General features: G+C 43.3%; 1 protein-coding gene across 15 annotated transcripts in view; it reads left to right on the top strand.

Moving 5' to 3' along the window:
• Window positions 1-26,691, top strand: part of sh3bgr (SH3 domain binding glutamate-rich protein) — a 33,911-nt gene extending 7,220 nt beyond the window's left edge. For 2 of the 15 annotated variants that reach the window (XM_017681575.2, XM_017681580.2), the window contains 10 exons: window positions 2,317-2,448; window positions 3,243-3,272; window positions 6,667-6,696; window positions 7,067-7,093; window positions 14,249-14,272; window positions 14,634-14,660; window positions 19,295-19,324; window positions 19,543-19,569; window positions 20,818-20,881; window positions 26,575-26,691. In XM_017681575.2, the coding sequence (XP_017537064.1) occupies window positions 2,317-2,448; window positions 3,243-3,272; window positions 6,667-6,696; window positions 7,067-7,093; window positions 14,249-14,272; window positions 14,634-14,660; window positions 19,295-19,324; window positions 19,543-19,569; window positions 20,818-20,850 (360 nt within the window). In that variant the 3' untranslated portion in view covers window positions 20,851-20,881; window positions 26,575-26,691. The other 13 variants (XM_017681577.2, XM_017681579.2, XM_017681582.2 and 10 more) reach the window with 13 other exon arrangements.
• The last annotated feature ends 46 nt before the right edge of the window (window positions 26,692-26,737 follow it).

The following is a 26,737-nucleotide window of genomic DNA, read 5'->3' as shown; positions in this document are numbered from 1 at the left end:
TGAAATGCCAACTAATATAATTAAATGCAATCAGAGCAGTTCAGAGTGGTTTGGTGTGAAACGCTCTGTTCTAGATAAACTTACAGAATCAGAACTGTTCACAGTGGTGGTGATAGGAACCAGACGTCCACCTCTAAATGCTCCCTCACAGAAAGTTCCTACATGAAGTGGGTTTGAATCCACTGCGTGATGACTGAGATGCTGCTTTATGATCGTTTTGAGAAGATTTTGGCCTCAAAATTAATTCATGGTGGGCAAAATAGTCCCCAAAGAAAACAAATTATTCCAGATTTTTCACTATTTTCCATCATCAACATTCCATATTAACTCAGAAGACTCGTGTAGGTTCACTGGTGGTTCTGGATGGTAAATGAAATGTCTACATGTGTGTTGTAGTCATAGCGACCCCTGGTTCCTATCACCACAACTGTAAAGACATCTGAACCATTTCACACCAAACCGCTCTGAATCTCTCTGTTTACATCTCACACACTTTGAGTTATGGTAAAAAACAATCAAACAAACAAACAAACAAACACAAAAACAGTGGAATCCCCCTCTAATGCAGAAAAGGAATTAATGAAGGTTTTAAACTTGGTAAAAATGTAAATATTTGGGGTTTAGGGGGAGGGATCTACTGCATCATATCTACAGTAATGATGTGGGTTATTCTCCTTCATTCAGCCAGAACTGTCATGATTGCTTTAGTCAGTGGTGCAGTGTAGTATTAACAAAAATTGAATATAGTAACAAAACCATGTTTTCATTAGTTTCATTAGTATAATCAGCAGTAACTATGATCAGCCGTTTTTCCCATTAGCTTAGAATGAGTCCTTTGTATTTATATAGAGAGCAGCTCCTCTTCAAACAGAGGCCGGAATGTTGCGCTACCGTGTTTTTACAGTAGCTCTGAATTTGGTGGTGCTATGGTGCCAGCTAGAAGACTTAGAAAGAAGAATCATGAGTTCTGTTTAGAATCATTTCATGCTTAAATGGGTCTCTGCATGGGGAAATGGTGATTATATATGTGTTATATACAGTGGTGGATGAAGTACACAAACAATGTACTTGAAGTTAAAATCATGAGTTAAAGTCGAGACCCCCAAAGTAAAATATTCCTCCAGTAAAGTAGAAGTTCCTCCCTTTAGACCTCCACTTGAGTAAAAGTACTAAAGTATTTCCCTTCAAATGTACTTAAGTATAAAGTAAAAGTACTAAAAGAGGAATTCTGCCTCTGATGTCCTGTTATCATTTTTATAACCAGACTGGCTTCATGAACTCATTTCAGGTGAAAGTCCTCCAGCGTCTCTCTTGGTAAACCAGTCTTTTAATAGAAGGTCATTAATTAGTGACGCTGACGTCTATTAAAATGATCAGAAGCACAAAACACTGAAGGTAAACAGTTTCCATCAGGGAGAACCGAGTGGCTCTGAAATCACTTTTTACACACAAGCAAAGTTTCAGTTTCAGATTTATTTACAACTTAGTTCCAAGTTTAAGTTGAATAAAAACTGGCTTTAAACTCAGGATCACAGATGAGCTCCTTTACTATGTTGATCTGTAGGCGTCTGTTCATAAACATAAACCAGCCCAAACTCATTTACTATAAAATGAAATGGTGTTTGTAGAAATTCAGAAAAAAGCCGCGTCAGTCTCGACTGCATATGTGGACATATTTCTATATTGAGCTCTATTTACACAAAGTTAGGTTAGTTCATCATTTATGTTGAACAGACTCTCCCAAAGTTTTACGCTGCTGCGCTGACGTTGAACCGCGTGCTGCACTGGGTCGGTATGACCAACAGGTCAAAACCAGCTCTAAACAAAGTGACCGCTGGGCCCTGATTGGTGCTCTGGCTTTGCGCTTCTTTCGTTTTGACATGTTACGTTTTTATACACACAGAAACCAAAAGGAACGACAGATTTCTCAAAATGTAGGAGGAAAAAGTCGGATATTAGACTCTGAAATGTAGTGGAGTGAAAGGAAAAAGACGCCCAGAACGGAGAAACTTCAGTACAGATACACCAAAAATACTAAAGTACAGAAACTAAGTACATTTACTGAGTTACTGTCCACCTCTAGTTATACATGGCCCCATATAGCACCAAAAGGCTGATCCAGCTTTGGCAGAAAATCCAGATTTCAAACCAAGCTGAAAGTTTGGTGGAGTAGCTGGAATTCCTGTTGTTTTTCCCAGAACATTCCTCACAGTGATGGTACTTCATCATCATCAGTTGCAGCCCTACATTCATACACACACACAGGTTTAACACTTCTCCTCTGTTTTGGGGACACATTGATCTCCTTATCTGTAGAGAGAGGCGATACCGATGGAGGAACAGAATGGAAACGCACACACAGAGGAGGAGAAGACGTCTGGAGAAGAAGCTGTAGAAGAAGAGACGAAGGAGGGAGAGGAACAAGAGGAGCCGTCAGAAGAAGAAAGTGTAAATTCGCTCTCAGTTCTTCAGAGGAGCTCTCAGAACCTCATTCATCCTCCCTTTGCTTCTCACCTGTTCCCCTATTAATACTTTCTCCTCCTTGAACTCCTAAGGTTTGACTTCTCCAGACTCCTCCTCCCCTAACCTCTGACCTGTAGCGTTTGTTGTCCTCCTAAGGTTTGACTTCTCCAGACTCCTCCTCCCCTAACCTCTGACCTGTAGCGTTTGTTGTCCTTTAGGTCTGTTGAATTTGTAACTATCTCACTCTTGTGCTGTTTTCCATTCTTCTAGTCCACTTGATCCCTTCCACAGCTCTCACATCATTCAAATGGAAACGCTGCTGTTGGTGTTAAAATAACTCCCCCCATTCTGTTGAATTAAAGGGGAATTCCACCCATCTCTGAAAAATTCCACATGAATTAAATGGTTAAGAACAGTCATTCAGAGGGGTTTGGTGTTAAATGCACTTTTCTAGAGATAGAGTTGTTCACAGTGGTGATAGAAACCAGAAGAAGACGTACGTGCAATGTGTTGTGAGGCAAAATAATCCCCAAAGAAAATTTATTATTTCAGATTTTTAAATAACAAATAATAATAATTTGTGTTGTAGTCGTGGTGACCCCTGGTTCCCATCACCACCACTGTAAAATCTGAAAAATCTGTGGAATTCTCCTTTAACTGCATGGATTTTCTAAGAGAGCACAATAGAAGGATTTCTAGGTTCACTCTGGTGGTTCTGAATGAGAACTGCATGAATGTTTGGTCTAAATTTAACTTTGTGATTTTCTCTTTTCCAATAGAAAGCACCACCTACGGAGGAGGAAGTCCAGGTAAAACTCTCATTAACACCTTATAATTTCAGATTTATTAAATACTATGGCTTATTATTCAGTAATTATAGAGGCTTTAATGCACATTTGCTGAGCTGTTCTTAGATTATAGAAGTGTGTAATAAAACTTTGGCCACATAAGGGGTTAAAAGAATGGACAACAGCAGACAACCAGCTCTTAACACACTGAAGGCAAAGGCAGTTGCTGAAAGCTGTAAATCTGTACAGTCGGTTCAGTCAGTAGAAGGTGCTGGTTTTCCAAAGGGAATAATCTATGGCGATGTGTGGGCGGAGTTTTCACAAGCCCCACCCTGATTTCCATGGACACCTGAAATTACATGTTGGTGATAGACATCAGTGTCACACCACATATTCCTTTGGTGGGATAAAGTGGAGGTTGATATTTTGGGAGCCATGGGCGGCGAACGTCTCAAAGTCCAGGTGCATCCTTCTTCACTTTTTCCACTTTTAATGAACAATATTCTACCATAAATAAGCAAAACACAATTAAAGCTCTGCACTGATAATAATATTTTCCTTCATCCTTGCACATCATTATACCTCCTTCACCGTCACCCTGTTACTCATCCTCATCACCCCTGCTGATACATCCAACTATTGCCAAGTCGTCAGAAAACCTCTGAAGGTGGCAAGTCTCTGTGCAGTAGCTGAAGTCCGTGGTGTAGAGGGTGAAGAGGAAGGGAGAGAGGACAATTCCTTGTGGAACTCCAGTGTTGCTGACCACTCTGTCCGACACACAGTGCTGCAGGTGTATATACTGTGGTCTGCCAGTCAGGTAGTCAACAATCCAGGACACGAGGGGGGCATCTACCTGCATCACTGTGAGCTTATCACCCAGAAGAGCTGACCAGACGGTGTTAAATGCGCTGGAGAAGTCAAAAAACATGTCCCTCACAGAGCTGGCTGGCTTATCCAGGTGAGCGTATACACGGTTGAGCAGGTAGATGATGGTGTCTTCAACTCCCAGGCGGGGCTGGTAGGCAAACTGGAGGAGGTTTAGAAAAGGCTGGACTACGGGTCGGAGCTGATCCAAGACGAGCCTCTCCATGGTCTTCATGACATGAGACGTCAGTGCCACTGGCCTATAGTCCTTGGCGTCATTGGGTCGTGGCGTCTTTGGAAGAGGAACAATGCAGGACGTCTTCCACATCATTGGGACCCTCTGGAGACTCAGGCTCATGTTGAAGACATGTTGCAGTCCTCCACAGGAGCCCCATCAGGGCCTGCAGCCTTGTTTGTGTGGAGTCTCTTCAGTTGTGTTCTCACCTGGTCAGCAGTGAGACTCATTGTAGAGGTGACGGGTGGGGAGGGATGGAGGTGTGAGATGGGCTGTCACAAGAGGAGTACAGGCTATCAGGAGAGGGGAGGTGGGGTGAGTGGAATGGGCTGCTGAGGACCGGCAGCAGAGGAGTCAGGATGGGGGAGGACAGAGCCTGCAGTGTCAAATCTGTTAAAGAACAGATTTAGCTTGTTGGCCCCGTCCACACTGACCTCTACTCCTCTGTTGTTACTGGACCTGAAGCTGGTGATGGTCCTCATTCCATTCCAGACCTCCCTCATGTTGTTCTGCAGGAGTTTCCACTCCAGCTTCCTCCTATATTTGTTCATTGCCTCCTTGATAGCTGTCCTCTGTTCCCTCTGGATCGTTCTCACCTCCACCCTGTCTCCCGCTCTGAAGGCCCTCTTCTTCTTGTTGAGTAGAGCCTTAATGTCCTTTGTTACCCACGGCTTGTTGTTTGGGTAACATTTAACAGTCCTGGTTGGGACAGTGGAGTCCACACAGAAGTTAATGTAGTCCGTGATACACTCTGTGAGCCTGGTGATGTCCTCTCCGTGCGGCTCACAGAGTGCCGGCCAATCAGTAGCCTCAAAGCAATCCTGCAGTGCCTCGTAAGCCTCCCCAGACCATCTACTCACTAAACAAACTCACTTTAAACTCACTTTAAACAAAAGTGCTTTTCTAGCAGGTAAAAAACAGCTAATCGGAAACTTTCTCCCACCGTCCCATGACAGATCTGTGAAATGCTCCACTGTATGGTGAGTGTTTGTTGTGTTCTGACCATAAAGGATAGTTTAAAACAAAAATCAGCCTTCAAACTTGAAAGAAATTACGATTTGACATTTATCTCGATATGTAAAGATTTGGACTGATATGAAATTTGGTTATCATTATAACATTCTTGGCCATATTTCCCAGGAAATCTGTGTTCAGCGCAAAATGTTTGACTTGTATTTCAATGAACTAACTGACAGTTAAATTCAATTAACTGATACAATAATTAATAAAATTAATTCATTAAATAAAATTAGAGTTTTTATTCAGTTTTCTTAGATTTTTCATGGCGTATTTCAGTGTATTTTTCTGTGTGGTTCATGCGGCGCGCAGAAAAAATCAGCTCGTGGTCTGTTCCCTAAATATTGTGCTGCTTCAGTGCAACGTCTGGGACAGTCTGCCGCTTCTCTCGCGCAGCTCGTGTGAAAGTGCTGACCCGTTAACAGGAGCAAATGAAAATCAGGACATTCTGCATCGTTCACGCCAAACAGACGTATTATGTGTGAATCAGGCCTTGAACAAACAGGAACTGCATCACTTTCTCCCCACGGACTTAGGATAGTTTACATCATACCCCATCTCCGTTTGGAGGTCTGAATTAGATGTCCTCATGTGCTGGTTTTGGAGAGATGACTTCTGAGGGTTCCTCCTCTGAGATGTGAAGGCGAGATAGACGTTGGGTAGCTGATGCACTCAGAATGTGGCTTTGTTCATAGACGAAGACTCGAGCCTGTGTTCCTCATGGAGGCTGTGCTGGTGAGGATCAGCTGCTGTGATTATATGACATGATTACATCGTAATGAGCTTTTCTTTTTTTTGGGTTTTAAAAGAAGCTCACACGTGGTGCAGCTGTCTATGGCTTTGCCTTACTGACAGGAGATTTAAGTTGCAGGTTCTGATGGTGCTCCAACATCAATTAAAGTTCTAGATAAGAGGTATCAAACTGGGACTCCAGCTCTGCAGAGATTAGTTGAATTCAGAGCATTAGAAGAGCGATATTGCTAATCTCTACAGAGCTTCAGCCCGCAAGGAACCCAGTGTGACGCACCTGTTCCAGATGGAAGTTTAATAAATCATTGATTTATATGATCAAGTTTAGCAAAAATAATTTTGGTCGAAAGAAGTGTTTACAGCCATGTCACACTTAGAGTTCCAGTGTATTGTAATGTATATATTATATCTGCAATATGTGTTTCAAAATGTACTGCATGCATATTTTTGTTTTGTTTTATAAAGACGCTTATTGTTAATGACATTTTGTTGTTATTGTATCTCCCTCCTGTGGCCACGACTTCAGCTTTATCTTTTGTTTATTGACAGGATGGTGAAGAAGAAGGCGATTACGACAGGGTAAGAGACACTCTTCTGTTTTTAAACACGAAAGAAATTACATATATCACTCTCTGGAGTCATATTCATAACGAGTCACATCACTACTGGTTCCAAAACTGTAATGTTTTAATGCACATCGCTGTTTATGCCATGGTAGCGTGTTAAGGTGTGTTCAGTGTATGATGGACTAGAATGGTGTATACGGTTTATATAGGCTTCTCATTCAGTATCAGTAGGTTTGTGATCAATTTCTGATTCCAAGACTTTCTCAAAATCACAAAATCAAGTTTACAGATAAAGTGATGGAGCTGGAGAGAAACTTACTTCATAAGACTGAACATGTCAAGGAAGAATAATTATAACCATAATTGTCGACTGACTGTTTTAGGAAGAAGATGATGCGCCCGTTTCAGAGGTAGATTGACGTTTGAAGTGTTTCATGCATTCCAGTTTATGTTTACGTCATATAGTCTGTGTGTTTTACCTTTTTTCCAGCTCCTTGGTGTGTTTATGTCGTCATGGTGATGGCTAACTCTCCCTGATCTCTCTCGTAGCCGCTCATCTGCTTGACAAACTCTTTCACTGGACTGCTGTGTCTTATTCTTCCTTCCTGTATCTCTGCAGGCTTACATGGATAACTACAGTTTATGTCTTCTTTAAAGGGCGCTGCTTACTGCAGTTTAGCCCCTCCTATTCAGGCTACAGCACTTTATCCCCTCCTATTCAGCCTACAGCAGTTTAGCCCCTCCCATTCAGCCTACAACAGTTTAGCCCCTCCCAGTCAGCCTACAACAGTTTAGCCCCTCCCAGTCACCCTACAACAGTTTAGCCCCTCCTATTCAGGCTACAGCACTTTATCCCCTCCTATTCAGCCTACAGCAGTTTAGCCCCTCCCATTCAGCCTACAGCACTTTATCCCCTCCCATTCAGCCTACAGCAATTTGGCCCCTCCCATTCAGCCTACAACAGTACAATTTATTGTTACATTATACAATATATGCAATATTTAAAATATGCAAAATATGGGCCCTTTAAATCTCCTAAGGGTGTCAAGTTTTAATATTTACCAGTAAACATTTTATTTAAACATTATAATGTGACCTATGCATGCATCTTACATCATTCATATCATTTTAACAGTAAAGAGCAGTTTAATATGAAAGTGCACAGTCTGTTCACAGTGTTCTGTATATATGCTATACTCTCGACATGTGGACTGTAACCTCTAGTTGACTGTTAGATATGTGGCAGCCGACCGGGCCGCAGGAACGTGTTTGAAGTTGGGGCTGAAATTTTATTTGTAACACGAATGATGACATCATCAGAATGATTTTGATATTTTAACAAAACTTGTCATCAAAAAACTGACTCATCAATGCACAGCGCATATCTTCTCACTGCTCCCTCATTCTAGACAAACTATGCAAATGAACTGAGCGTTGAACAATCAGATTGTTGATATGTGGCGCTGTAACTGATTGGGTCAGATCCACAGTCACACGGGGAGTTTTAACACTGAGTGGGTTGATAAAACTTATGATTATTATTAAAGTTAATATTAAGTTGGATGATTTTTTAAAGTTCCAAAATAATATTAGGCTGCTTTGGTGTTCAGAATTGGTTTTCAGCAATGACCCCAAGTGGCCAACAGTTGATGAGGGAAGCAACGTGGCTCACTGTAATGAAAATATAGTGTTAAACGATACACGACTACTGCAAGATTAAATAACATAAAAAATGCAACCTCCACTGTAAAATAAGCACACAAGTCTTATTATAGAGAATTATTATAAAGTTTAGAACTTTTTACTATTATTATTATATTTAGCTGTTTCAGTCCTGAAATATGTGCCCTACTTCCCACGTCCCGGGCAGCCTAGAGTACACTCTTAAAAAAGATGGTACTTCAAAGGCTCTTTAGTAAAGCAAATGATTCTATATAAACCCATGAGGACACTCAAAGAACCCTTTGCATGCGTAAATAGTTATTTGCATGGTGAAGTGTTGTTCAGATTGATGGAGTATTTGTTATATATACACTATATTACCACAAGTTTTCACTCAACGATCCAAATCACTGAATCCAGGTGTTCCAGTCTCTTCCACGGCCACAGGTGTGTAAAGCCGAGCCCCTAGGCCTGCAGACTGCTTCTACAGACATTAGTGAAAGAATGGGTCGCTCTCAGGAGCTCAGAGAATTCCAGCGTGGTACCGTGATCGGACGCCACCTGTGCAGCAAGTCCAGTCGTGAAATTTCCTCACCACTAAATATTCCACAGTCCACTGTCAGTGGGATTATAACGATTGGAAGCGATTGGGAACGACAGCAACTCATAGTGTGCAGAGGTCACCAACTTTCTGCAGAGTCCAAACTTCATGTGGCCTTCAGATCAGCTCAAGAACAGCGTTGAGAGCTTCATGGAATGGGTTTCCATGGCCGAGCAGCTGCATCCAAGCCTTACATCACCAAGCGCAGTGCAAAGCGTGGAATGCAGTGGAGTAAAGCGCCGACACTGGACTCTAGAGTGACCAATCATGCTTCTCCATCTGGCAATCCAATGGATGAGTCTGGGTTTGGTGGTTGCCAGGAGACGGTACTTGTCTGACTGCATTGTGCCGAGTGTAAAGTTTGGTGGAGGGGGGATCATGGTGTGGGGGTGTTTTTCAGGAGTTGGGCTCGGCCCCTTAGTTCCAGTGAAAGGAACTCTTAAATCTTCAGCACCAAGAGATTTTGGACAATTTCACGCTCCCAACTTTGTGGGAACAGTTTGGGGACGGCCCCTTCCTGCTCCAACATGACTGCACACCAGTGCACAAAGCAGGTCCATAAAGACGTGGATGAGCCAGTTTGGTGTGGAAAAACTTGACTGGCCTGCACAGAGTCCTGACCTCAACCCCATAGAACACCTTTGGGATGAATTAGAGTGGAGACTGTGAGCCAGGCCTTCTCGTCCAACATCAGTGTCTGACCTCACAAATGCGCTTCTGGAAGAACGGTCAGAAATTCCCATAAACACTCCTAACCCTTGTGGAAAGCCTTCCCAGAAGAGCTGAAGCTGTTATAGCTCCAAAGGGGGGGGGTCTACATCATATTAAACCCTATGGATTAAGAATGGGATGTCACTCAAGTTCATATGTGTGTGAAGCCAGGTGAGTGAATACTTCGGGAAATATAGTGTAGCACCCAAAAGGGTTCTGCTATTGTTACAATGTCAAGCTTTTTGGTGCTATACGGAACCATTTTCTAAAAGATGCTATATAAAAACATATACCACACATTCTCCATCAGTCTGAAGAACCATTTCACCATGCAGAGAACCCTTTAAACGTGAAATGATTATTTGAATGTTTCGTGGTTGTATGTAGAACTATTCTCTTCACCAAAGAACTCCTGAAGAGCCGTTCTTTTTAAGTGTGTAAAGCTGTAGAGCAGGAGTTTCTAATAAAGTGGCCACTGAGTATACTTTCAGTCAAGCTCCTCAAACTTCTTGCATAACAGTCCATCCTCTAGTTTCTTCCTATCTGTGTGGAATTGGGATGATTGAGTGTTTCAGTCCGTCTGTCTCTCTTCAACAGGTCTGCTTGGTGCATGTGTAGATGTTCTCCATTGTGATTAGTCTTTCTGTTCCTCTTCAGATGTTCTAGCATGGTGTGGTCAGTCCTAACACTGGAACAAACTATGCAGCCCTTCAGAATGCTAATGTTGCTGTTACAGGAACTCCCTGGATTGCTTGTCTTCACTGTTCACAGCACATTATTGCCTTAAATGTTCACAGTTTTGCAGTTCTCCACACATTTGGACCAGGAACCACGACCCATTTACACCTCAGTTTATGTGTTTTGAGAATGAGGGGCCGTATTACAGAAACATCTTCGCTCTGAAATCTGACCTGTTAAGTCACCCCGGTGGCTTCAATACAGACTGAATTTTGGACAGTAGCTATTCCAGAATAACAGTTCCTAACTTCATAATCACACCATTAACTCTAGATTAGAAAACAGCATCACATTAACATCCTAACTAAACCCTGTCCTAACTTTAAGATGAACCTCAACAGGGTCCTAACTTCTGTTTAAGGCCTGTTTCTATGGTTTTTAGGTGGCCAAGTCAGGCAGCATTGTTCCCTACCAGCATAATGAGCTCAATTTATTTACTTTATTATATACTGTTATATATTATTATATACTTAATTATATACTGTAAAACGTGGCTTTTATTGGCAGATGTTTTTCTTTTCTAGCTCTGTGTTTTAAAAATCTCAGACGCTGCCGACTCGAACTCCACCGGCCCTCTGATTACCTTCCTGTGTTGATGTTGATGATGAAATATTACAGTGATGGTGGTGAAGAAACGGAGCCGAATGTGTGTCTGTTTATTAGGAGGAGTAACGTTAGCGCACTCAGCTAAAGCGTTTGGGAAATGGAGACTGAAACTGGGGAGCGGCAATGCTCTGATAAACAGCAGGGGGCGCTCTGATAAAAAGCAGGGGGAGCTCTCACACTATTCACAACTCACAGTTTATCACACCAGTTCTGTTTGTGCTTTTTTACCTCAGTTACAGCAGCTGTAGCTCACATTTTGTAACATTATTCTGATGACATGTTTATACTCCACTGTGTGTGGCATGTCAGTTGATTGTCAACTTTGATCGAGCTGAGATTTCCTAGCTAGAGATAAGATGCTGTATGACAAGATAAGATTCCTTAATTAAGGTCAGGTTTGCTTTGTAATACAAATTAGTGAAGAAACTTATCTTGACCTGTCAGATCTTAAGAAGAAAGGAGGAGGTTTCTGTAATACGACCCCGGCATTCGATCTGCATAGAGATTATCCACATCAAAACATTGATGTGAACGCATCCTTCTTAAACCGATTTAAATGTGATCACTCAAACTGTTTCAGGTGATACACCTGTAATTAAACAAGTGTAAACAAATACGTCTCTACAACAATCAAAATGGTGACTCACCAGAGACTTAGTTACCAAATGTAAACGTGTGCAGTTAAAATCTGATCAGGTTTCAATCCAGATACAAGTTACATGAAACAGCCAGGTGTCAGTGGTACCTGAGGGTCAGTGGTACCTGTTTATCTTACGAGTAGCTGTTTTATTAGTGAACAGTATGATAATATTTATTGTTACGTGATTAAACTTCATCACATTCATCACACAAACTTCATAGCACATTCACAACGTTTGCTGGTGACATGAACTCTCTGACCAATCACAGTTGTCTCTGCCGTTGGCATGGCAACAACAAAGATGGCAGATTGGCTGTGTTCTAGCAACAGAATCGGAATCAAAACAGGGTCAGAATCTCATGCAGCAGCACAGACCACAAACAGCTGCCTGTTTCATTACTGAGAGATCATAATTAGTGGAAATTTGTCATTTGTTGGTTAATTGGCATCATGATATCAGCATTTGCAACACTGAAACCACTATATGCAGGCAAGCCTCTGGCCAGTCACTGAATAGTTTATTGTGCGCTGTGACTAATAGCAGTTGTTTTTGGGTGTTAGGTTGAATCGGGGCTCAACAAAATCATTTTGGCTGAAAATCATGCAGGTGGAACTTTGAGCACATCACATTAAAGGTGCAGTATACACTTCTGAAGAGTGATTGCTGATGTTTGAACAGCAAAACAGCAAAATAAATACTTCCTTCCCTTCAGGGGAACTGTAGCTAACGTTAGCTAGGTTGTGGGTTAGCAAACTGTCACTGCAATTGCTGCTATGAAGCTAACCAGTTGCTAACACAAACATTAGCAAGCGGGACAAAACAGTACAGACCTATTGATGATTCAAACAGCAAACATAAGTTGATGTGTTCCACTTGTCAGGCAGAAACAGAGCAGCCCCCTCATCCTTTTTTATGCCTTTTAACTCTCCATGAGGCTGAACTCTGCTTCCTGTTCAAAATTTCCTGTTCCACCTTAAATTTTGCAGCAGAAACATTCAGGCACCTCAGATTCTTGTTTGAATTTTCCTATTCCACCTTAAATAGTGCAGCAGTCACATTCAGGTGTCTCACCTTTTCCTGTTCTACCTTAAATTTTGCAGCTGAAACATGCAGGTGCCTCAGCTTCTTGTTTGAATTTTCCCACCTTAAGTGCCAGAATGGAACTGCTGCACAATTTAAGGTGGAACTGGAAAATTCGAACAAGAAGCTGAAGCGTCCCTTTCGCCAGCTCTCAGAGGTCTTTACCGCTGAAATGCCGTCACCTGGTCTAAGAACTTCTTTCTCAGTCTTTGTTCTTCAGATGTTCTCCTCTTTGGCTGTTTTTCTGTCTATTCTTCTTCATGACGTCAGCATTTAGCCCCTCATCTTCTGCCTGTCCTGTGCACAAGCATGAGCACCCCCCTGTTGCTGATTGCCTGGAATAGTGTTCTGTCATTCGGTCTGAGCCACTTTGTGTGTTTTCCCGTTTACAGATTCAGGGCTGTGCAGCAAGGAGACCTTCACCGAATTTGTGTATTGGACTGAAATCATATACTGCACCTTTAAGTGTTTATTGTATTTGTGTGTAGATGTGTAACAGCAGTGTAGTGTTTTATCCAGACCCTGCAGCCCCTGTGCAGCTTGGAGTTTGTCCTGAGAGAAACTCTAATAAGCAGTAGCTCAGCACCACGGAGCTCCTGAAGACCACCTAAAGCAACATCTGTCTGATTGCTTTACCTGAAAGTCTTTGGGGAAAACCCCCACTTAGTCTCGACGAGTCCCCACTGTAGATCTACACTCTTAAAACAGATGTTTCCTCAAGGGTTCTTTAGTAGAAATTGTTCTGTATAGAACCATGAACACGCAAAGATTCTGCGTGATTAAAGGGTTCTTCACATCATGCCAGGCTTCTTCAGACTGACAGTGAGTGTGCTGTTGATGGTTCTATATAGAACCTTTTTGAAAATGGCTCTATACAGAAGGGTTCTGCTATTGTTACCGTGTCAAGCTTGTAACAACAGAAGAACCCTTGGATGCTATATAGAACTATTTTCAGTAAGGTTCTACATAGAACCACTTATAGCACATTCATGCGCATTTTCCATTAATCTGAGGAACCCTTTCATGATGCAGAGGACCTTTGAATGAATCTTGGAGAGTTCATGGTTCTAGATAGAACCACTTTCTTTACTAAATAACCCCTTGAAGCATCATATTTCATGAGACTGTAATTCAGGTATTATTATTTTTATTGATATTCACTTAAATGCACAAATTGTTTTACAAAAGTTTTTGAACTTTTGAATTTTTAAAGGCCTTTCATGGTGGGGGGATACATTCAGCCCCTTTAAGCCCCTTTAAGTGTAATGGTGAGAGTAACTGTTTAATGATCTTTTCACTGGTGTAATTAGCTCTAATTAGTGTTGCTACTAAATTGTTACTATTGAATAGTTTAGGTATCATTTACTGGAATATGTATTGGTGTTTTTGCAACGTTGTATATAGTCGTATATCAGTGAACCGCAGAGAGTAACTGCATAAACACAGATTACACCTGTTATCCCCCATGTCTTCGTCTGTAAACCGTTTTCTGCCCCTCTTCCTTCTCTCCTCCTGCTTCCTTCCAGGGTGAAGAGGACTTGGTGTCTGAGGTAACTTGGTTTTCACGGACAGACCCCCCTTATTTTCTCTCGTTAGCCCCCCAGGCTGTGTGGGTTTGTTTGGTGGTGTTTGTTGTGGTAGTGTTTTGAAACCCATCTAACACTCTGTGCTCTCACCTCCTGTTTCTCTCTAGTCCTCCTGCAGCCTGACTCTCTCTACACTCAGATTAAAGCAGCTCCCTCTCTCTCTCTCTCTCTCTCTCTCTCTCTTTCTCTCTCTCTCTCTCTCTCTCTCCAGTTGCATGCCTGTTTTATGTTCTCTCTCTCTCTCTCTTTCTCTCTCTCTCTTTCTCTCTCTCCCCCTCCTTCTCTGTTCCTGTCCACACGCTCATCCACTCTTTTACCTTTTCAGGAAGAGGAGGAGCTTCGACAGCTTGAGGTAGATTGAGACGATTTGTTTCTCTCTTTCTCTTTCAGTTTCCTCCCTTAATTTCTCTTGATGTTTCCTTTTCCTTTCTTATTTTGGTTGTTTTGGACCAAACTTGACACAAAGACATAACATGACCAGTTTAAAAAGCTAAATCGGTGAAAATGTACATGTAGTGAACTGTCGCTGTCGTAGTAAAACCTTGGAACTTTACACAAGGAGCAAAAGAAAGTTCTTGATTTTCAGATTGGAACCATATGGACATAAAATGCATTAAAATTTGCTGTGTTATTAAACAGAAATAATAGCCCTGTAAGCCAAGACCAACATTTACTTTTGTGCAAAGTCCAGAATGAAGACTGAGAGCTACTTACATCACAGCTGTGCACTGTATCGGCCTTTGCACAGCGAGCGTGAATAATTCGTGCAAATAAATTTTTGCCTGCGACATGAACTCTCTGACCAATCACGGCATTGGTTGGCATGACAAAGTGACTAAGGCTACATTCACACAGCAGGTAAAAGAGGCCCAAATCTGATTTTCTCACTAAATCAGATTTTTTTTGTTTGGTTTTGATGAGACGTCAGTCTGAACAGATCAGCTCCTAAACTGACATGGATGCAAAAAAGATCAATGCTTCATGCGGCTCAAACAGTCATAAGAGCCAGTGAACACCAGTCGCTCCTGGAGGATCAGCTTCATCTTCACCAGCATCATAGGAGCCATGATGAAGCTTCACTGACTGACAGCTCGTCGCCCAGAATGTGTTCAAGCTCACCGTAAAAAGGGCACGTTATTCTGCCACAGTCACTTCTTTGGTTCACGTCTTCGGATTCTTTAAACGTTTAGACTATTAACTGTTCTTTGACGCTGCAGCCTCGTTCTCCTACAGCCATGTCCGGCCATTTCTTTCAAAATTTCTTCAAACACAGAGCGGCTGTGATGAGTCTCTTCTAATTTTGTACAGAAATATCATGGCTAAATGAATCTCTGCAGCGTGAAATTATAAAGCATGTTGAGTTGCATTGCTAAGATCTGACATGGATCGGATTTCAGTACCACATATGAAAGCGTCTCCAATCAGAATTGACACGCAGACACACAGCTGTGTGTGATTGGATTGGATTGGATTTGGGCCACTTTTACCTGCTGAGTAAATGTAGCCTAAGATGCTGGATCAGCTGCATCTCTAGCCACAGAATCAGAACAGGATCACAATCTCCAAAAGAAACTCAGATGGGTCAAACTGAACCTCAAACTTCTGATTTATCTGCAGAAGCACTCAGAGTTTCAGTTTCTGAATGACAAAGCTCTGAATGCACATCCACTCTTCCAAAATGGAAAGAAGCCCAGTGTGACCACTTGTCTGTTCTGTGAGGCGTGAAGGAGATATTATAAACACCTGAAGACCTTGTGTGTTTTGTGCTTTGTCTAATGTGGAGCTGCATCTCCAAAAGCAACCCAGACTGAGATCCCAGCTGTGAGTGAAAGAGCTCTTACAGGATCAGCTCCTGAATGAGGAGAAGCTCTCTGTTCTCCTCTCGCTAAGAGACTTCTCCTCCTCTCATGGAGAACATTCTGCCCTCTGTCAGTTTGCCTGGTACATGAAAAACAAAGATACCTATTTGTCATTGGTATTTAGCACAAAAACAGCAGTGAAATAAAAAAAAATAATAAAATAAAAAATATTTCTGAATATTTCACATTTTGCATGTTGTTCATTCATGTCATATTAGAAAAACACTCAGCATTCCCTCAGCTGCATTTTATAGGCCTATAAAAATAAATGAACATATCACTGCTGCTGGAAGAACCTTGTATCTCCATTTTTGATGTTTTTCAGTTTTTGTCATAATTTGAAAATGCCTGTTGCTCTTTACATTCTTTGTAAATTTCATGAATGGACCAAAAGAAATTAGCCAAAATTGGAAAAAAGTAGTTTCATTTACTTACAATAAAAGTAAAGTAGGTTTTTTTCCTTCCCCTGTTATCATTTGGGTTTCCTTCTGACAACAGTGATATACTTTCATTCAAAAGCTGCTTATGGTGATGCACGTTTGTTGTGACAGCAGCTTTTACTATCACACATTTTACACACAATAGGCACCACGTTTCAATCATGTCCATTTATCATCATCATATATTTAACCAGCAGGCCCAAAGCTTTGTTACACACTTCTATAACCTGAGAACAGCTGAGCCAGTTTGCACTGAAGTGCCTGTAGTAATTCAACTTTAAAAGCTTTAGTATGTAATAAGCCTGAGATTTCTGTATGAAAAGGCATGTTATGTTTTTATATGATGTTCTTTCAGTGTAATAACATCTCTGGAGCTCTGCATGATAGGTAATTTGATCAGACCTGTTATCGCACCTCTTTAATATTTTTTTATCATTAGAAATGGGATTAATCATGCAACCCTGTTTTTAAAGCAAATTAATATAACAAGATTTTATTTGATTTCAGGCCAATTCTTTTGGTGTAATCATCGTTATATGTTCACATTATGTCAAAGCTGGAGTGTAGAAAACAAAAGTTACAAGGTTTTGATATGACAGCGATGGTCAGGAATGCATCCTATATCTCGAATGAAGGTGTTGGCCACAGCTTCAGCAGAGTCCTGCATGCTCCATCTGACCTCCAGAAAGTCAGAGTATCTGAAGTGATGAAACGAGAGCGAGTCACCAGCCTCTTTTCTCTGGACAAAGACAGCTTGGACATTCTTACTGGCTTTAATTTGTGACAGTTTAGTCATGGATCCTGCTGCTGTTCAGAAACAGAGTTGGTAACTTCTCTCTCTCTCTGACTTGGTTGTCATTTAGAGAACCAAGATCTCTGTGTGCTACTTTTCTCACTTTCTCTTCTTTATCTTTTTCTCTTCATTGAACCATCTGTCCATCCACCCACCCACCTCCTCATTCTTTCTCTGTTTTTTTTTTTTCATTCTTTTTCTTGTCCCCACCATCCACCACATTCACTCATATCACAGGAACAAGAAGAGCCAGTCAGTGAGGTAGATCTCAATGGCTTTGGTCTCTGGTGCAGACCCGATATCACACTTACTATAAAGAGATAAAAATGTGTTTATCACATAATCGTATTGCTTAAAATCATTTACTCTCGGGCGATTTTCAGTGCCTTTCCACTGCGGCATTAGCTCAGTTTGCTAAACGACACTCTGTAGCAGTGAGTCTGTGTAACTGTATCAGCAGAACCTGCGCAGGAATCAATGCAATCTGATCAACTTCCTTTCTAGATCTGAAACCAAGGGGGGTTCATTGTTGTGGCAGTAGCCCGACCCAAAATGCACCACCTTCGTCCCCTCTCTCATAGCCGTTGGTGCCCATGTGTCAGGTGACTGCTACAACTGTGTATCTTTATGGGCCACAATAATGTTTTGGAATCTTTATATTTAAGAACCCCTGAACCTGAACCTGAACCTTAAACCCTCTGAAGTCTATTCTGCCTACAGACAAATAAAATGTTCCATTTAGGAAAACAGCACCATGACTGACAGGGCCTGTTTTCTTTCTCTGTGCTATGACGGAGAGAATAATATTAAAATTAAAAGGGCTTCTTAGGGTTTGGTTATTACTTCGCTGCTGAAATCTGAGCAGGAGGTTACACATAGCAGAATGCTACTATAGAGTTTACTGCCTCTACACAGACGAGTTGTTTTCAAGGTGAAAGACACAAGCTGAAAAAGGCTAGGCTAGTAAGTTTAGCTGAGGTACCTTACCTTTAGCATTTTACCTAAAAGACTGGCTGCCAGAGTCGTGAGAATGGCCATCTTGGTCAAATTGGTTATAGCTAGATGGACATCTTGGTCAAGATGGTTAGAGTTGGATGACCATCTTGGTCAAGATGGTTAGAGCTGGATGACCATCTTGGTCAAGATGGTTAGAGTTGGATGACCATCTTGGTCAAATTGATTAGAGCTGGATGACCATCTTGGTCAAGATGGTTAGAGCTAGATGGACATCTTGGTCAAGATGGTTAGAGTTGGATGACCATCTTAGTCAAGCTGCTTAGAGCTAGATGGACATCTTGGTCAAGATGGCTAGAGCTGGATTACCATCTTGATCAAACTGCTTAGAGCTGCATTACCATCTTGGTCAAATTAGTTAGAGCTGGATGACCATCTTGGTCAAGATGGTTAGAGCTAAATGGACATCTTGGTCAAGATGGTTAGAGTTGAATGACCATCTTAGTCAAGCTGCTTAGAGCTAGATGGACATCTTGGTCAAGATGGCTAGAGCTGGATTACCATCTTGGTCAAGTTGGTTAGATCTGGATGACCATCTTGGTCAAGCTGGTTATAACAGGATGACCATGTTGGTCATCTTAGTCAGGTCATGTTGAACCAGCTGTTAAGAGCTGGTGGACCAGACCGGCTCAGATGGCTAGAGCTGTTTCCGACTCCGAATCAGGATCAGAATCAGAGAATCCTTTACTGATCCCAGAGGGAAATTGCAGTGAGGTGCAGTCAGAGTGGGCCTGTCAAAAACAGATGGAAATACGGGCAGCTTTTCTTCTCAGCTCACAGTCTTTCTCTTCTCTCTCTGCTCACTCCATCCTCCCTCCATCACTCCTCTCTCTCTCCATTCTTTTTACCCCACCTCCCATTCCATCCACTCACATCACAGGAAGAGCCTCAAGAAGAGCCAGTCAATGAGGTAGATCTCCAGGGCTTTGGTCTCTGGTGTTCCCACATATACATGATCCCACATTATGATCTTCTTCTTTCTGTCTTTTCTGCTCGAGCGTTACTGCCGTGCAGCGAGGCGTCTCTGTTCAGATGATGTAGTTTAGCGTGTGTGAGCTGTGTGGTCTAAAACATGGGGCATGTTCTGCTCTTCTCGTGTTTTAATGTGCGGCGGTTTCTGTGACTCAGGAGGATGAAGAGGCTCAGGTGTCGCAGGTACGCTGCTGCTTTTGTGCAGAAAAAGAGCATTTTGACTGTTAAAGAACCCATAATTCAGATAAAACCTTGCAGTCTTGGACATGTTTATTTACCACAGAAGGAGAAACTTTGGAAAATTAATTTCCCCCCATAGAGGCAAAGCGCACCAGAGCTCATTTGGAGACTTAATGGTTTAGAGCAGGAACGTCAAACGTCCTTTTCCTTCTGGGCCAAAGTGCTGAGGAGGTCAGCATTTACCCTCATCTTACACTCTGAATTCAGTTCACGAAGGCCTTACTAATTAGCTGATGAGCTGAATCAGGTGTGTCTAATGAGGCAGTGTGTTGAGCTCTGCAGTGTTTTGGCCTGATTGCTCCCTGTTCATCCCATTACACCAGAAATATGATTAGAAAACACTAGAGGGAGTCATAGAGAGTCCACAGTGAATACAGGCTAATGGATCTAAATGAGCGAAAGCTTCATTGAAAAGGCTTCTAGCCTTTTACACAGGAATTTCCTTTATTGTTGGAAAGCAGAAGAAAGTATTAGGATCTCTCTGACTGTCAGACAGCACTATTATTATTAGGTGTAGATTGGTTGTTAAACATATTGTAGCGTGTTTGTTTTTTCTCTTATTTTTGGGGTAATAGGACTTTTCACAAGACATTGAAGTGCATAAACGCTGGGTAAAACAAGTTCGTTCTTTATCTTTGTCATACTCACCAAGATTGAAATTCAGGGATGTGTCCAGAACTGTTGGAGAACCGAACACCCAACAGCGAGTGCATTTACAGGCAGTAAATCATCCAAAAACGGCAGAAAATCTGATTTTGTCGGTAATCCAATCAATGCCTTTACATGCATGTGAGTAATCAGATAATGGGGAAACTTCAGGTCTACATGAGTCAGACAGTAATCAGATTTCTGCTTTTCAACCAGCCAATAAACTCCCAGAAGATGATGTGACGTGAACATAACATGAAACTCAAACTTAAAAAAAAAACAGCACAGCAATTTATCGGAAAATACAAACATACATCATCCACAAGAATATATAAATCCTTCATTTCGTCTAGCATGTGGTTGGTTTCAGTAAAGGTTTTTTGCCGTGAAGCCGTTGTCTATGCATTCCTCAAACTGTGTGATAACTAAAGGAGATGAATTCACTCTACTTTAAATATGGTCTAATTCACTGCAAGTATCGGCTCAGACTGCTTAGAGACCGTTTGTGTGTAAACGCTAACTCTGTTGTGTGTTTATCCACAGGAGGGAGAAGAAGCAGAAGAGGCCGAGGACTAATCCACCAACTCAAAGCAGTAGAACAGTGCAGGTACGGCAGCGCACATCTTCACCAGCAGGTGGAGCTGCACAGTAATGTGAATGAGGCTCTTAGTGAAGTTTAAGTTGAAATTTAATGCATGGTTTTTAGTCGCTCTGTAATTGTGGGCAAGTTTCATGTGCGGTTTGCACCTTTGATGTATTTTTATTACCATAAATTCTTTTGTTAAAGTATTACTTAATTAAATTTGACCAAATAATATAATAATTTATAGTATTTATAATGCCTTTCGCCCAAAGACTGCTGGGATAGGCTCCAGCATCCCCCCGCGACCCTGACGGAGAAGCGGCTTAGAAAATGGATGGATGGATGGATAATAAAATCTCAGACTGATGGACACAGCTTATACAGCTTTTTTAGCTGTCCAGTTTTGTAAAGCTTTGCCTTCCAGTTTGCCAAAAATTACCTTAAATGTATGCATTTATTTATTCAGAACCATTAGCCTTCTGTGGAATTACACAGAGGAATTAGACCTCCGCATTTAACCCATCTGTGCAGTGGAACCCCCACATACATACACACTAGTGAACACACGCTAGGAGGCGGTGAGAACACTTGCCTGGGTTGTTGGGCAGCCCTGTCCACGGCGCCCGGGGAGCAGTTGGGGGTTAGGTGTCTTGCTGAAGGGCACTCCAGTCATGTATTGTTGGCTCAGGGGATCGTCACAAGGCTGGTTCCCTAACCTCCAGCCCACGACTGTACTTATTGGAAATATAGTACGAACTTTAAAGGGCAGCAGTGACATGAATTTATTTCTTAGCTAATGTAAATAATGTTTCCCTGCTGGAAAACAAACATTAGAACCATTTGGGGTAAAACGTGATGGTTCGGCTTTCCTGTAGGACACCTTTAGATCCCATTAAACCATCAACTGTATCTGGAATCTGATTGGAGTCCTTTACACTGTGATGTCAACCCATCAGGACACAGAACACCATTAGAGACTATTGGACACCAGCAGGAACCAGCAGAACCGTTTAATGTTTGCTTGCATTATGAGTGTTTTTGCTCATAAAAGAATGAAAAATGTGGCTTTGGTCGACTCTAAATGTGAATCAGTGTAGCTGCAGACACTTTTCTGAGCTTGTGCGCAGTATATCGATTTATATCAGTATAACCGTGAATTATCTACTGATAAATAAAGCAGGGAAGCAGGATAGCTGAGTAGCCAGTCCACTTTAGGCTTTTTGCATAAAACAAACAAGTAAATAATTGTCAATTGCAAGTGTTTATAAGCTAAAGTGTCATGATGGTGACAGGACTGCACAGGACACTAATGTTAACGTTCTGATCTGCCTAGTTTTGATGAGACTCAGTTACACAGTCCAGCTCAGCAGCATAGCTTAAACCTCAGACTCAACAAATAAACAGTCATAATCTAGTTTGAATAATTCAGGTTCCTGCGGAAAAAAAATCACAGTCCAGTATGAAATTATGCTGGTTTAGCTGGTCACCCAGCATGGTCATACTGGTTGACCAACATAACAGTATACGAATTACATGTAATGGTCTCCACTGCTTTCTCTAACAAGGGTTATGACTTCACAACCGTAGAGCACATTTGTTAATATCTTCACTTTATCTTAGCGCTGTTTTAATATATGAGCTTTATTTTAGCTCTGTTTTAATATTTCATCCATCCATCCATCCATCCATCATCTTCCGCTTCTCCGGGGTTCGGGTCGCGGGGGCAGCATCCTGAGCAATGAAGCCCAGACCTCCCTTTCCCCAGCCACTTCCACTAGCTCCCTGGGAGGGATTCCGAGGCGCTCCCAGGCCAGCTGGGCGATATAGTCACGCCAGCGTGTCCTGGGTCTTCCCCGGGGTCTCCTCCCCGGTGGACTTGCCTGTGACACCTCCCAAGGGAGGCGTCCAGGAGGCATCCTAACAAGATGCCCGAACCACCTCAACTGGCTCCTCTCGACGTGAAGAAGCAGCGGCTCTACTCCGAGTCCCTCTCGGATGACCGAACTTCTCACCCTATCTCTAAGGGAGAGTCCAGCCACCCTGCGGAGGAAACTCATTTCAGCCGCTTGTATTCGCGATCTCGTTCTTTCGGTCATTACCCAAAGCTCATGACCATAGGTGAGGGTGGGAACATAGATCGACCAGTAAATCGAGAGCCTTGCCTTATGGCTCAGCTCTTTCTTTACCACAACAGACCGGTAAAGAGCCCACATCACTGCTGACCCAGCACCAATCCGTCTGTCAATCTCCCGCTCCCTTGTACCATCACTCGTGAACAAGACCCCGAGATACTTAAACTCCTCCACTTGAGGCAAGAGCTCATCCCCGACCCAGAGAGGGCTCTCCACCCTTTCCCGCGTGAGATCCATGGCCTCGGATTTGGAGGTACTGATCCTCATCCCGGCCGCTTCACACTCGGCTGCAAACCGATCCAGTGAAAGCTGAAGTTCACGGCCTGATGTCCCCAATAGGACCACATCATCTGCGAACAGCAGCGATGTGACCCTGAGGTCACCAAACCGGACACCCTCCATCCCCTGACTGCGCCTAGAAATTCTATCCATAAAAATTATGAATAGAATCGGTGACAAAGGGCAGCCCTGACGGAGTCCAACTCTCACTGGGAAAAAGTCTGACTTACTGCCGGCCATGCGAACCAAGCTCCTGCTTTGTTTGTACAGGGCCTGAATGGCTCGTAGCAAAGAGCCATGTACCCCGTACTCCCGAAGCACCTCCCACAGAATACCCCGGGGAACACAGTCGAATGCCTTCTCCAAATCCACAAAGCACATGTGGACTGCTTGGGCAAACTCCCATGAACCCTCGAGAATCCTGGAGAGGGTAAAGAGTTGGTCCAGTGTTCCACGACCAGGGCGGAACCCGCACTGCTCCTCCTGGATCCGAGGTTCGACTATAAGCCGGACTCTCTTCTCCAGTACCCTTGCATAGACCTTACCAGGGAGGCTGAGGAGTGTGATTCCCCTGTAGTTGGAACACACCCTCCGGTCCCCCTTTTTAAAAAGAGGCACCACCACCCCAGTCTGCCAATCAAGTGGCACCACCCCCGATGTCCACGCAATGTTGAAAAGGCGTGTCAGCCAAGACAGCCCCACAACATCCAGAGCCTTGAGGAACTCGGGACGGATCTCATCCACCCCTGCAGCCCTGCCGCCAAGGAGCTTTTTAACTACCATAGCAACTTCGGCCTCAGTAATGGACAAGCCTATTCCCGTGTCCCCAGACTCTGCCTCCTCACTGGAGAACGTGTCGGTGGGATTGAGAAGGTCCTCAAAGTATTCCTTCCACCGCCCAATGACGTCTTCAGTCGAAGTCAGCAGCACACCATCTCCACTATATACAGTGCTAGTGGCACACTGCTTTCCCCTTCTGAGTCGCCTGACGGTTTGCCAGAATCTTTTCGGAGCTGACTTAAAGTCACTTTCCAAGGCCTCACCGAACTCTTCCCACACCCGGGTTTTTGCCTTGGCAACGACTGAAGCCGCAGATCGCTTGGCCTGTCGATACCTGCCAGCTGCCTCTGGTGTCCTACAGGCCAACCATGTCCGGTAGGACTCCTTCTTCAGCTTGACGGCATCTCTCACCTGGGGTGTCCACCACCGGGTTCGAGGATTACCGCCCCGACAGGCACCAACTACCTTGCGACCACAGCTACAGTCAGCCGCTTCAACAATGGAGGAGCGGAACATGGCCCATTCTGAGTCAATGTCCCCCACCTCCCCCGATATCTGGTCAAAGTTCTGACGGAGGTGTGAGTTGAAGATCAATCTGACAGGTTCTTCTGCCAGACGTTCCCAGCAAACCCTCACTATACGTTTGGGTTTGCCTGGTCTGACTGGCATCTTCCCCCACCACCTGATCCAACTCACCACCAGGTGGTGATCAGTTGACAGCTCAGCTCCTCTCTTTACCCGAGTGTCCAGTACACATGGCCGCAAGTCCGCTGACACGACTACAAAGTCAATCATTGAACTGCGGCCTAGGGTGTCCTGGTGCCATGTGCACTTATGGACATCCTTGTGTTCAAACATGGTGTTCATTATGGACAAACTGTGGTTTGCACAGAAGTCCAAAAACTGAACACCACTTGGGTTCAGATCAGAGAGGCCATTCCTCCCAATCACACCCCTCCAGGTCTTACTGTCATTGCCCACGTGAGCGTTGAAGTCCCCCAGTAGGACAATCGAGTCTCCAGGAGGAGCACTTTCAAGCACCCCTTCCAAGGACTCTATGAAGGCTGGGTATTCTGAACTGCTGTTCGGTGCATAAGCACAGACAACAGTCAGGACCCGTTCCCCAACCCGAAGGCGTAGGGAAGCTACCCTCTCGTCCACCGGGGAAAACCCCAACATACAGGCGCCGAGTCGAGGGGCTATGAGAAAGCCCACACCTGCCCGCCGCCTCTCACCATGGGCAACTCCAGAAAAGAAAAAAGTCCAGCCCCTCTCAAGGAGATTGGACCCAGAGCCCAAGCTGTGTGTTGAGGTGAGCCCGACTATATCTAGCCGGTATCTCTCGACCTCGCGCACCAATTCAGGCTCCTTCCCCGCCAGTGAGGTAACGTTCCAAGTTCCAAAAGCCAGTTTCAGCAACCGAGGATCAGAACGCCAAGGCCCACGCCTTCGGACACTGCCCGATCCACAATGCACCGCACCCCTACTACTGCCCCTCCCATCGGTGGTGGGTCGATGGGAGGGGGGACTCATGTAGCTCCTTCGGGCTGGGCCCGGCCGGGCACCATGAGTGAATGCCCGGCCACCAGACGCTCGCTGGCGAGCCCCTCCCCCAGGCCTGGCTCCAGGGTGGGGCCCCGGTAACCCTGATCCGGGCAGGGTACACGAGTCCTGCTTTGTTGTCCTCATAGGGGTGGTTATGGATCACACTTTGTCTGGCCTGTCACCTAGGACCAGTTTGCCATGGGAGACCCTACCAGGAGCTTTTGCTCCAGACAACATAGCTCCTAGGGTCCTTCAAGCACACAAACCTCTCCACCACGATAAGGTGGTGATCCATGGAGAGGTTTAATATTTCAGCTTTATCTTAGTGCTGTTTTAATATATGAGCTTTCTCTTAGTGCTGTTTTAATATATGAGCTTTATTTTAGCGCTGTTTTAATATTTCAGCTTTATCTTAGTGCTGTTTTAATTGATTTTTATCTATAATTTAATTTGCTATTTCATTATATGTTAATATTAGCTCCTAAATTGGAATTTTTGATATCGAAATATTCTCCTAGGCTTTATCAACTCTTTGGAGGTTTTTAAAAGTTTCCTAGCTTGAGTATCCCAAGGATCGATTATTCCTACAGCAATGACATCGTATCCCAAAAATGGCAACTTTAAAGGCAAAAGAAAAAAACTTCTTAACTTCTAATGGAAGCTACTGGATCCAGATTTTTCCCCCAAGAAATTTTAGACAATTTCATTTCATCGTGAAATTTCAACACAGTGCAACTACAACACGTTTGTAGTATTTAAACTACACAAAAAAGTAAAAAGTGACAGAAGTGACGACGTTGACAATGTTGAAAATGTATCACACAGACACAGAACACACCCACAGTTAGAGTGATGCTCATACAAATAAACATGTCGTCTAGTAAGATCTAATGTCTGTTCAGAGTGAATTAAAAGAATTAAAAAAACATTTTAGATCTTCATTTCACCCAAACGTGGTCATTCTTCTACCCTCCTTTTCAGCATGAAGTATCTCCATCCCACCCACTGTGGCAGTCTCTGCTGAAGACCACCTCGAAGACGTGCACCATCGTCCAAGAAATGTCCCACCACAACCCGGGAGAGATTGTTCAAATGACCGAATTCTGGAAACCCAATCTGTACATGAACCCCAGCATCCGCTCCT

This window comes from Pygocentrus nattereri, chromosome 19 (genome assembly GCF_015220715.1).
Source record: "Pygocentrus nattereri isolate fPygNat1 chromosome 19, fPygNat1.pri, whole genome shotgun sequence".
Classification (NCBI taxonomy): domain Eukaryota; kingdom Metazoa; phylum Chordata; class Actinopteri; order Characiformes; family Serrasalmidae; genus Pygocentrus; species Pygocentrus nattereri.
Note: the sequence above shows the minus strand (reverse complement) of the source record. Positions and strands in the feature narration are given on the sequence as shown.